The sequence below is a fragment of the Hemicordylus capensis genome, chromosome 3 (genome assembly GCF_027244095.1).
Source record: "Hemicordylus capensis ecotype Gifberg chromosome 3, rHemCap1.1.pri, whole genome shotgun sequence".
In the NCBI taxonomy this organism is placed as follows: Eukaryota; Metazoa; Chordata; class Lepidosauria; order Squamata; family Cordylidae; genus Hemicordylus; species Hemicordylus capensis.
The window spans coordinates 7,125,714-7,137,923 of NC_069659.1; the positions used below are offsets into that span (position 1 = coordinate 7,125,714).

The 12,210-nt window shown below is 46.0% G+C and overlaps 1 protein-coding gene across 9 annotated transcripts in view; it reads left to right on the top strand.

Moving 5' to 3' along the window:
• Positions 1-12,210, top strand: part of GDPD5 (glycerophosphodiester phosphodiesterase domain containing 5) — a 216,816-nt gene that overhangs the window by 83,446 nt on the left and 121,160 nt on the right. For 7 of the 9 annotated variants that reach the window (XM_053309922.1, XM_053309923.1, XM_053309921.1 and 4 more), the window contains exon 2: positions 7,762-7,936. In XM_053309922.1, coding sequence (XP_053165897.1) covers positions 7,820-7,936 — 117 coding nt within the window. In that variant the 5' untranslated portion in view covers positions 7,762-7,819. Of the gene's footprint in view, positions 1-1,167; positions 1,244-7,761; positions 7,937-12,210 lie in introns of those variants that run through there. The other 2 variants (XM_053309917.1, XM_053309924.1) reach the window with 2 other exon arrangements.

Here is a 12,210-nt window from a genome sequence, read left to right on the forward strand (position 1 = left end):
CAGCTCCTGGACTATAACTCCCATCATCCCCAGCTGTGGTGCAGTCAACAGAAAGAGGGTGTCCCCTAGGCAGTCAGGAGCAGGCTGGACTCTTGATGACCCCTGTCAATTTTGGGGGGATAACAGAAATGGACTGCAATTAGGAACTCATCGGATCTTCCCCCAGGAGTCCCCGAGGCCAGGGTTAGCCCCCAGATCAATGATGCCACTGAATATCTCTCTCCCCTGTAAGTGAGTGGCTGCCAATTGGTCCGGTGAGAGGGGAAGCATCAGGCTATCCCTGCCTCCCCTGAACACTTAATGGTCCAGCTTCTACAGAAAGGCTTTGCAGAGGATGCAGCCCCTCCATAAAGGTGAAGTTGTGCCGTCGAGTCTCTGTCGACTCCTGGTGCCCACAGAGCCCTGTGGTTTCCTTTGGTAGAATACAGGAGGGGTTCACCATTGCCTTCTCCCGCGCAGGATGAGATGATGCCTTTCAGCGTCTTCCTATATCGCTGCTGCCTCCATAACTCCATGCAGTTTTCTGGTCAGTGAGTGTGGATTCTCTAGCTGCTCATAATAGGTTTGCTGCTGGTTTGCAACTGAAGCCAGTGTGGTCCAGCGGTGAGCATGTTGGACTAGGAGCCATTCAAATCCCCATCCTGCTGTGAAACCCGCTGGGTGACTCTGGGCCAGCCTCTTGCCTCTCCCCGACCTCACAAGCCACGCGTACTGCTCTGGGCTCCTTGCAGGATGTAAAATGCAGTAAATAAACTTTTGACATTTGCTAAGGCTGAGGCTGTCTGTTCGCTTTCAAAAACATGGCATAGGGAAATCAAGCCCTGCCTACACCTTTCCCCTTGAGTCACATGCTCATTAGCAAACAATTCAAATTACCATTCAATATCTGCTGGGGGAGGATGGTGTATTTCGTTTCAAGGCAAGGTTGATGAGGTGTGTGTGTGTGTGCGCTCTCTCTCTCTCTCTCTCTCTTTACTGGTGCACATTGCAAAATGTGAATAATTAATCCCCCCTTGTCTTGCTTCCTGTTTTATTTCTGTACTGTAATGCTAACCAGCTGAGGCTTGAATCATTCATAGACTGCCTTCCCCTGTGGCAGAGCTGCAGATGCCACGGGAGAGGCTCCTTGCAGGGCAATGCCAGACGCCCAGAGGCTGCTTTAGGAAGAGGCGGTGGGGAGGGGAGGGGGCTGGGAGCTGCAGGGAGTCGCCCTCGTCAAAATCGCAAGGTCCCCAGGGATGTGGTAAGCACAGGGTGGAAAGGTTGTTATGAGCCCCGTTTCTGTGGGTCGGGATGTGGGCTGGCTTTGAAGTACCAGTGTTCGGTGGAATTCAGCTTGTTCGCCAGTGACTTAGTAGTACAAGGCAGGTGGGCGAGCCACTTAAAATCGCTTGGGGGCTGAGAATCTGCAAAAGCTTGCCTCCTTCTTTCGCACCCCACCCTGCTTTTGGGCTGCAAACGATATATATAATAAGCCCGATTCAGACAGTAAATAGCATAATATCATAGCATTCTCTGTTATGGTGCTGCTCTTCTCACATCTCTGGTGCGTACTGCATGATGAGGGAGGAAATGTTTATCTTTGCAGAGAGTGGGACTGACTGGTTAATTGGAGTAATTCAATATGGGGCAGGCTTTGTGGAGCAGGCCCTCCTCTCTGTCTTGATTCCCCTCCTTTAATGCAGTTTTCCTAGAAGTCTGAAAGTAAGTTTGGCCCTGGTTGTTTTCAGATGCTGGAAGAGAAGCTGGAGAAAAACCAGATGTTCCTCCAATGCATGGTGGAATCTTGTGATTCCACCAGGACATCGCTACCCAAAATAGCTGGGGTGGGGTGGGGGGCTGCTCTGGATTTGAATTGTGGCACAGGGGAATAATGGGGGCTGGGTGGTTTAACCTATTGTGCACTTTTCCCCTCGAGAATTGCATCCCCACCTAAGATGCTACATGCCCCAAATGGAAAAACTTGCAAGGCAGATTAACCACATTGGGGAGAAAAATTTTCAGCATGAAAGGGTTACACCACCCACTCCCGATCCTGATTAGCACCCCCATCTGTGGCTGCTTTTTGTAAAAATTTGCAAAAATTATTTTAAAACATGTTCTGTTAACAGAACCTCATCAAGCTCTTATTAAGGATGAGGTATTTGATGATGTTGGGAGGGACCACCAGGCATATCCAGAAATGTTAGTTTTGGAGCAGGAGGCGCGAACTTCCTCCCCACAACCAGAAAACACCCCCAAAAGAGCAGAGAGCACCTCTCTTGAGGGAGGAGAGCTGGTCTTGTGGTGGCAAGCATGAATTGTCCCCTTTGCTAAGCAGTGCCTCCCCTGGTTTGCATTTGAATGGGAGACTGTGTGTGTGGGCACTGTAAGATATTCCCCTTAGGGGATGGGGCCGCTCTGGGAAGAGCATCTGCATGCTCAAAACAGGCCCTTTATTTAAAGGGTGTTTTGTTTTGAGCTTGAAGCGCTTGAAACAGCCCGTTTTGAGTCAAAATGTTTCAATATTGAATCATTTCTCACACAGCAGAAGCTTGCTTAAGATCAGTTTTAAAATGCTTCTTGGAAAAGAAGAGAGTTTTTGAGTTCTTCTTTCCTTTCTTGAGGAAAAAACCTCAAACTCTTCTTTTTCAAGAAGCATTTTAAAACTGATTTTTATTTTATTTATTTTATTTGTATATCTATCCCATCCCAAGACAGCTCAGGGCAGTTTACATCAAAAATTCAAACCATTTAAAATTCAAAATAATAACACAAAACTCATTTTAAAAACCAATTAAATATTATTAAAAGCCAGGCAGAAAAGATGGGTCTTTATTTTAAAATGTTCAATATTAAAATAAAATTTAAAACGCTCCCTTCCTCAAGAGAGGAATTGGCAAAGCTCTGCAGGGAAGGCATTCCCAAAATTGGGTGCCGCTACTGAGAAGGCCTTGTCCTTGCTTCCTGTGAAATGGTCGATGGTGGGAAAAAGAGCAAGGCCTGTATGGAAGTTTGGAGGTCGTTATGGGGCTGTTGTTAAGAGTGCAACAAGATTATGTGTATTATGTACTTTGAGAATCCAGAAGCACCATATACGTACAGCTAAGTAAAGTAGTAATGTCTGTTACCGCTGCTGTTGATATAATATAATGTAAGCTTGTTGGGACAGCCACCTAATGGCACAGCAGGGAAATGATTTGACTAACAAGCCAGAGGTTGCTGGTTCGAATTCCCGCTGGTATGTTTCCCAGACTATGGGGAACTTCTATATCAGGCAGCAGCGAAACAGGAAGATGCTGAAAGGCATCATCTCATACTGCACGGCGGGAGATGGCAATGGTAAACCCATCCTGTATTCTACCAAAGACAACCAAAGGCCTCTGTGGTTGCCAGGAGTTGACACCGACTCAATGGCACACTTTGAAGCTTATTGGGTCTGGGGTCTGCAGTATTGCTTTGGAATAGATCGGTGTCCCTCCTTAGGCCCATTCCCATGTTATGTTCTACACTCATACAAGTGTACAGCATACACAGGTACAGATCTGTGCACAGGTACAGTTGTTCAGATGGTATGCTGATGCAGGTACAGAAATACACTTCCTACATATACTATGCATTTGAAGAGCCTATATTCAGGTTCATTTTTTAAATGAACACAGGTACTGTCACTCACACAAACACGTGTATGAGTGTACAGACATCTGCACACTTGTACAGCATAGTGTCTGAATCGGGCTCTTGTGATTCAAAGATGCTCCGTTCTTCACACAGTGAATCAATAGATAGATTTTGCAACCACAAAACGCAGTGATGACTTTTCTAAAGGGGGTTAGATGATTCACCGTGAATCTAGGCCAGGAGTTCTCAAACTTTGATCCCCAGATTATGTTGACCATTGGGGCTGGGAAAGATGGGAGTTGTAGTCCAACAACATCTGGGGACCAGAGTTTGAGAACCTCCTGGTCTATAGTCATTTTCAGAATGTTAAAAGAAAGTCAAGGACTGCCATTTGCTTAAATATTTATTTTAAAAACCGTTTAAATATTTGTTCTCACATTTCTCTGTTTGGGGGGATTAATGCCTAAGTATTTGGATCGGGCAGTTGTCACACGAAAGGGTCCGTTTTGGAGTTGAAATACATACTGGGTAGAGGGATTACCTTATATGTGTCGGGAATGGGGTGAAATCGACTGTGTGAGTGATATTTGCACATTTTTAGAAGAGATGTCTGGGACAGAAAAGCCCCTCTGGGTCAAGGTGTTTTCAGTACAATGGCCATGCCAAATTCCAACCAGACGGCCTGCCTGTGGCCTGACCTGGTAACCTCCCCAGACACAGTGAAGGTGTTAGAATCAGGTGTCGCATGTCCAATGCCTTCTAGAATGTCCGTCTCTCCCTCTGCCTCCAAGCAATAGATGGAATTGAGCCTAGGAAGGTGTCTGTTCCCTTGTCACGGGTCTCTTCTGCCTTTGGCCATCAACACCTGCAGAAAGTGCTGGCCCTGGAAGCCAGTTCCCTTTTGGTTGGCTGCTTCCTCGGATCAGATCTGCTGAGGGTTCCCAAGGGAAGGATCTGCCCAGGGAAAGCCAGCCTTTGGGAAAGAGCTACCTGGTTCATGGTCTCTCTCAGCCTAACCTACTTCACAGGGTTGTTGTGAGGAGAAACTTAAGTATGTAGTACACCGCTCCGGGCTCCTTGGAGGAGGAGTGGGATATAAACTGTAAATAAATAAATAAATGTGAGAGATCCAAATTCATGTGTCCGTTCAGCGTTGAGTTCCTGTGAGATCTACCCCACTTGGGGGCAGTTCTATCCCTATTCACGTGTTATGTTTAATAATAATAACATGTACAATCTTTGGCGCAATGGGGAAATGACATGATTAGCAAGACAGAGGTTGCCGGTTCAAATCCCCGCTGGTGTCTTTCCCAGGAAACACCTATATCGGGCAGCAGCGATATAGGAAGATGCAGAAAGGTATCATCTCATACTGTGCGGGAGGAGGCAATGGTAAACCCCTCCTGTATTCTACCAAAGACAACCACAGGGCTCTGTGGTCGCCACGAGTCGACACCAACTTGCCGGCACACTTTACTTTTACTTTACAATCTTTGTACAGATAGCCACATGTTATGTTCAGCGCATGCACAGTAATGCATTTCAGCCCTCTTCAGATGTTCAAATAGGGTCCTCGCGTTCAGCATCCTGAGAGCCCTGAAGTTCAGCCACCGCCACACTGACACGCTCAAGAAGCCCACCCTTGCAAAGGAAAGGAGCAGGAAGCAACTTTGCTGTTGCTGTGGACCGATTCTTTCCATGATGAGAACAAATCTGTCAGGGGTGTGACTACGGAGTGGCCCATGGGTCCCCCAAGGAACTGCTCAGAGCCCTGCATCTCATTAGGTTACCAGGAAAAATGCAAGTGCTGGTAATCACCTTTAAGTGGCTTAGGACCAGGTTACCTGGGTGAGCGCCTTCTTCTGCATGATCCCCACTGCACATTAAGGTCATCGAGAGAGGTCCTTCTCCAGATGCTGCCAGCTGGTCTGGGGGTGACTCGGGAGCGAGCCTTCTCTATAGTCTCTCCTGGGCTGTGGAATGCGCTCCCTCTGGACATTCATGGTTTAACATCTTTGCCAGCCTTCAAAAGAGCCTTTAAAAAGACATACATTTTTTTAGCAGTTTTAGCAGTTTTTGTTTGTTTTTATTTAATTCCTCTTCATGAATGGCCTAGAGCCTCTGGAGTCAGGCGGTATATAAATTAAATAAACAACAACAACAATAATAATAATCAGCCACCTGCCTCCTCCATCCTCTCTTCCAGCAAGGAAGTGCAGCCATGCAGGCACTCTTGTGGGGCAGGGGCGAGCTGCTGGCCTCACCTCGCTCTCTGCGGCTTCCACCTTCATAGGTGCTACCTTGGCATATTAGACTCTTAAAAAAAAAATACAGAACTATTCTGTATTAGTTCTGGTGAGCCAACATGGTGTAGTGGTTAGAGTGCTGGACTAGGACCGGGGAGACCCGAGTTCAAATCCCCAGTCAGCCATGAAACTAGCTGGGTGACTCTGGGCCAGTCACTTCTCTCTCAGCCTGGCCTACTTCACAGGGTTGTTGTGAGGAGAAACTCAAGTATGTAGTGCACCACTCTGGGCTCCTTGGAGGAAGAGCGGGCTATAAATGTAATAATAATAATAATAATAATAATAATGATAATAAATATTCTTGCAGGAGGTATGATTAAGTGTAATGACCAAAAGCAGGGGTGTGGTCCCAGGCCCAGGATCTTTTAAATACCTAGCAATGCCTCCTGGAATCTGTCCATGGTTATACAGACACTGTATAAACATGGAGAGTAGGTGGGTGGGGCTTCTGAACACATCGGATTGTGGGGTGGGCTTCGAGGCATGCTCTCAGGAAGTAGAGTGTCCCTGTGCTGTTTGTTTGTTTGTTTGTTTGTTTGTTTGTTTGTTTTGAAGTTGAAACAGGGCTTTCCTGACTGCTCCCTGCATTTGAGGGGGCCTGTACTCAGGGTCACCTTAAAAAAAAAATTAATACATGTTCAGTCATTCATAGGAAAACCTGTACAAAAACTTGTGTGTGTCTACAGGTGAAACTCGGAAAATTAGAATATCGTGCAAAAGTCCATTAATTTCAGTAGTGCAAATTAAAAGGTGAAACTGATATATGAGACAGACGCATTACATGCAAAGCGAGATAAGTCAAGCCTTAATTTGTTATAATTGTGATGATCATGGCGTACAGCTCATGAAAACCCCAAATCCACAATCTCAGAAAATTAGAATATTACATGGAACCAAGAAGACAAGGATTGAAGACTAGAACAATATCGGACCTCTGAAAAGTATACAGTGTACTGTGCTTGATTGGCCAGCAAACTCGCCTGACCTGACCCCATAGAGAATCTATGGGGCATTGCCAAGAGAAGGATGAGAGACATGAGACCAAACAATGCAGAATTGCTGAAGGCCACTAATGAAGCATCCTGGTCTTCCATAATACCTCATCAGTGCCACAGGCTGATAGCATCCATGCCACGCCGCATTGAGGCAGTAATTACTGCAAAAGGGGCCCAAACCAAGTACTGAATACATATGCATGCTTATACTTTTCAGAGGTCCGATATTGTTCTAGTCTTCAATCCTTGTCTTCTTGGTTCCATGTAATATTCTAATTTTCTGAGATTGTGGATTTGGGGTTTTCATGAGCTGTACACCATGATCATCACAATTATAACAAATTAAGGCTTGACTTATCTCGCTTTGCATGTAATGCGTCTGTCTCATATATCAGTTTCACCTTTTAATTTGCATTACTGAAATTAATGGACTTTTGCACGATATTCTAATTTTCCGAGTTTCACCTGTACAGCAAATTGCCCGAATAAGGCTTCTCTCCAGCCTGATTCCATCATTAAGCTGTACGAGTGTACACATGTCTGTACGCTTGTACATGTGTTGGTGTGAATGACTGTACCAGTGTTCATTTTAAAACTGAACCTTGATACAGATAGGAAGTGCAATACTACACCTGCTGCATTCAGGATAACATGTGAATGTTTGTACCTCTGAACACTCGACACTTGTATGAGTGTTGAACATAACTTGTTAAAAGGACTTCCATGTGTTTGAGGTTGGGGTTACTTGGGATATTGACTTGGTAATGATGCTGACCCTCCATGGCAGGACTCCCCGGGAATGGCTTTCTAAGATATTCAGATTCATCGGAACTAAACTCACCACTGTCTCCTCCTTCTAGGGCGCTCCCAAGGCCTGATGGATTTCTGATAGTCTGCTGGTGACGAGTGGGGAAGAGCATGGTTAAACACCAACCGCTGCAGTACTACGAGCCGCAGTTATGTTTGTCGTGCCTGACAGGGATTTATGGGTGCCGATGGAAACGATATCAGCGGTCACATGACGACACCACAAAGGTTAGTCACTGGAACATGCGGAGTTCTGTGGTGTGCCATCTTAAAAGCTTTTACGTGGGAGAAGTTGAGGACTTGACACAATAATGAAAGACAAAAATGTGACCAGTACTGTATTCCCTCTAACAGGGAATCTAGATCTTGCTGACTACAACGCTCAGCATCCCCAGCTACAGTGGTGTTTGGCAGGGGATGCTGGGAGTTGTAGTCAACATCTGGGATTTCCTGTTATAGGGCACAATGGCCATGACCCCCTAAAATCAGACTGCTTTTTCTGTTGTGAGCAAGGCAGATTAAGTTGAGTTACTTGTGCTTTGAGTTAAATTAATCGATTAACATAACAATGTGTCGGCATCCATGCTTGTCCATTCAGAGTGAGGGCAGAATGGTGTTCTCACTCCAGTATGGCTTCATGATCTCATCATGCTGCCTCCTTTATCCTTGAGAGTTGGTTTAAAAAAAACAACAAACTGGTTATTTTTATTATTACTGTGGTCTGATGGACAGTTTGACTTCTGTTTTCCCCTATGCTGTATATTTTTACCAGTTTTTGCTTTACTGTGGTCTAATGACTAATGCAAATAAAACCTGTCTATGATTCCTGAGTGACTGATGACCACTTAGAGAAGAACTTACCTCATTAAAAAAAAAAACAACCCTCAATGGGAGGAAAGAAACAGCTGCATGCAAACCGATGGCACACAGCTTGAGAAAAAGAGAGCTTTCCCGAAACTTTTGCCACTTCCCCTCTGTTACCCTGAAAGTGCTCATGGTTGATTTAAATACGGTGGTTATTTTGCACGTTCAGTCTTCTTTTAAGATATTCCTGGAAGGCTAACAGTGAGTTTGGCCCTGGCTGTGTTAATGTTAGAGAGACACTTAGCAGTTCCAAGCCAGGGCTTTTTAAGAATGTGCAGCTAGATACAAAACTTGTGGTTCTTAAAAAGAAGAAGAAAACAGGAGAGCAATTCTAAAAACATTTGGGCAGTTCGAAAGTTCAAGTCATGCAGAAGCCTGTGTTACGTTAGATGATGCCAGAAGTGACTAATAGCAGGGAGTAGTCCAGGCTCCTCAAGAACCCGGACCCTGATCAGGGACCCCCATCCCTCCTCCTCTTGCCAGATGCTTCTGGCAGACTCCCCTGCCACGCCCCACAGCGTCTTCATCAATGAATACAACGCTCTACTGCAAAAGTGCTGTTGTTTCCCCAGTTCTGAGGATTATCTCCCACTCTTTGTAGGCGGCTTAATGTGATGGAATGTGACTGTAGGCAGCAAAATAGGTGTGCACAGACAAAGAGAAAGCGCAGATGCGTATCGTAGCGGTGCATGCTATGCGCACAGTTGCCCTGGTTCTTGCCTAGGGTTCTCTGGAGCTTGTTGAGTCTGGGCTGAAAAATCTGGCACTGCTCCACTGTGTTCTGACTCACTTGTCTTAATTCCTTGTTCTGTGTGTGCTGCCACATTTTCTTAGATTTTTTTGTCACTGACGCCAGAAGCTCCTTGAAAGCTTCCTTATTGCTGCATCTCCTTGTCTGATCTCTCCACTGTCTGTTAAATTGCATTGACACCTCAGAGATTTGCACAGAATAGCACAAAGATTTGCTTTCTTGTATCAGTCCAGAATCCAACTTCTCTCACATCCAGCTTCAGTCAGATGCTTGTAGAGGTTTATAAGCAGAGAATGGAAGTGATAGTCGTCGTCCCCACCCAACTGCTGCACTGTTTGTTCTAGGAGTCATCTAGTATTCAGAGGTATACTGCCTCTGTATAAGGAGGTTCTACCAGTGTTCCCTCTAAGGCGTGTTCATGTGGACGCGCTCACACATTTGTTGATGTCTGCTCCATTAATTTTAGATCCTGCTCAGGTTGAATCAGGAAGGCCTCACTCTGAATGCACATGCGCGCACACTGCCTTGGTACTGCTGCCTAGAACAAAACTTATTTCACACACAAATGAAAAAAAATGAGGGGAACACTGGATTCTACATAGATAATTGTGGCTAATTTGCCAGTGCTTTGTCTGTCTCTTGTATTAGTGTGGATCAGGTGTTCAGCTGCTGTGTAACTGATCTGCTTGAAAATGAGATATAATTCAATGCAATATATTATACAAGGCAAAGGCTCCTTGGAATGATCTTGATCTCTTAAGACAGGGGTTCTCAAACTTAGGTCCCCAGATGTTGTTGGACTTCAAGTCCCATCACCCCCCACCAGCCCCAGTGGTTGTGGCTGAGAATGATGGGGCTTGTAGTCCAGTGACATCTGGGGACCCAAGTTGAAGAACCCCTGTTATAAGTGACTTGTAATGGATGAGCGGGGAGACGATATTTCCTCCGTGCAAAATTCCTTTTGTTTCACAAGCAGTGACAGCTGCAAGGCGGTCCCTCCGGCGTTGTCCGTTGAGCGTGAGGCTTCATCTCCTCCTTTCCCTGACCCCTATTTACAAGAGAACTTGATTATTGTGTGTGTTGTCTTTCCAAATCCAATTAATATTTTAAGGTATTGGCAAGGAAATGGTCTGGCTAGCATTTTTGCTCTGTAAGATAGTGGACTGATAGCAAGAGAGAGATGCTGGTATGATAGCTGCCGTGGATGCTTGGATACTGGACCACAGAAGCTGCTCTTAAACCTTCTTTCTTGATCCAAAGCCTCATCAGCACACCCTGGAAGTGGGTGATGCTGTTAGTCAGGCTGCTGTCACCTTAAGTGGCACAGCGGGGAAATGCTTGACTAATAAGCAGAAGGTTGTTGGTTCAAATCCCTGCTGTCAGCAGCGATATAGGAAGATGCTGAAAGGCATCGTCTCATACTGCGCGGGAGATGGCAATGGTAAACCCCTCCTGTATTCATCCAAAAGAAAACCACAGGGTTCTGTGGGCGCCAGGAGTCAAAATCAACTTGACAGCACACTTTTAATGAGAGGAGAGCTGGTCTTGTGGTAGCAAGCATGACTTGTCCCCGTAGCTAAGCAGGGTCTGCCCTGTTGCATATGGATGGGAGACTAGAAGTGTGAGCAGCACTGTCAGAGATTCCCCTCAGGGGATAATGTGGCCACTCTGGGAAGAGCATCTACAGGTTCCAAGTTCGCTCCCCGGCATCTCCAAGATAGGGCTTAGAGAGATTCCTGCCTGAAGCCTTGGAGAAGCCGCTGCCAGTCTGTGAAGACAATACTGAGCTAGATAGACCAATGGTCTGACTCAGTATATGGCAGCTTCCTATGTTCCTATGTATGAGTAGCAGTTAGCTTTGCCATGTCCCCCGGAATTTAGGGTAGCCCCTGGATTTTGGCTCCTCCACCCGGCTGCTAAATTCCACCCAGGTTTACATGGATTTCAAATGCGCTGCGCAGATTGCCCAGATTTTACTCTGGATCCAATCACATGGGAGGGCAGAGAAGGAGGGGAAAGTATACAGATCTGTCAAATAAACAAAATGCAAATTAGTTTCCGCATGATTTGCATAATATGCATATCAGGCCTCCCGGGCTTGGGACACTTGACTATGGCAACCCTAATAGCAGTGTCCGTTTTAAAAAGCCCGTGTTTTGGAGGCCTGGAGTCTTGCTTTTAAAACAGGACTGTCCTACACTGCTGCACGGGGGCTTCTCCCCTGAATGTGGTGCGCCCGTCTTACTCCACGTTCCAGCTGCAGCCTCTGCTGCAGCCATGCCCAAACCCATGCAGCTGAACGTGCCTGCTCTCTTGCTCTCGCCTCTTCCCTTTGCTCTTGCTCTGCCTTAACCCAAATCGGGTTAATTGCTGCTTTTGTTGTTTGTTCTGTGCACTGCTGTTGTGTGTTAATTTTTTGCCGACCTCATTTTCATCGTGGAAATTCAGGCCATACATAAGAGTGCCAGTGTGGCGTAGTGGTTAGACTAGGACTGGGGAGTCCCGGGTTCAAATCCCCATTTGGCCATGAAGCTCAGTGGGTGACTTTGGGCCAGTCATGTATCTCTCAGCCTAACCTACCTCACAGGGTTGTTATGAGGATAAACATGGCCAGGTACAGCACTCTGGGCTCCTTGATGGAAGAGCAGTGTGTGTGTGTTTGTGTGTGTGTGTGTGTGTGTGTGTGTGTGATGGTCTCTTTGTGTAAAGAAAATTCGGTAATGCTCCGCCTACACTGAAGCTGGTCCTGTATTGATACCTAGAACTACATAATGACTTGACTAGCAAGCCAGAGGTTGCCGGTTTGAATCCCCGCTGGTGTGCCGTGCTTCCCAGACTATGGGAAACACCTATATCGGTCAATCCTATATCTGGATTGACAAATCAA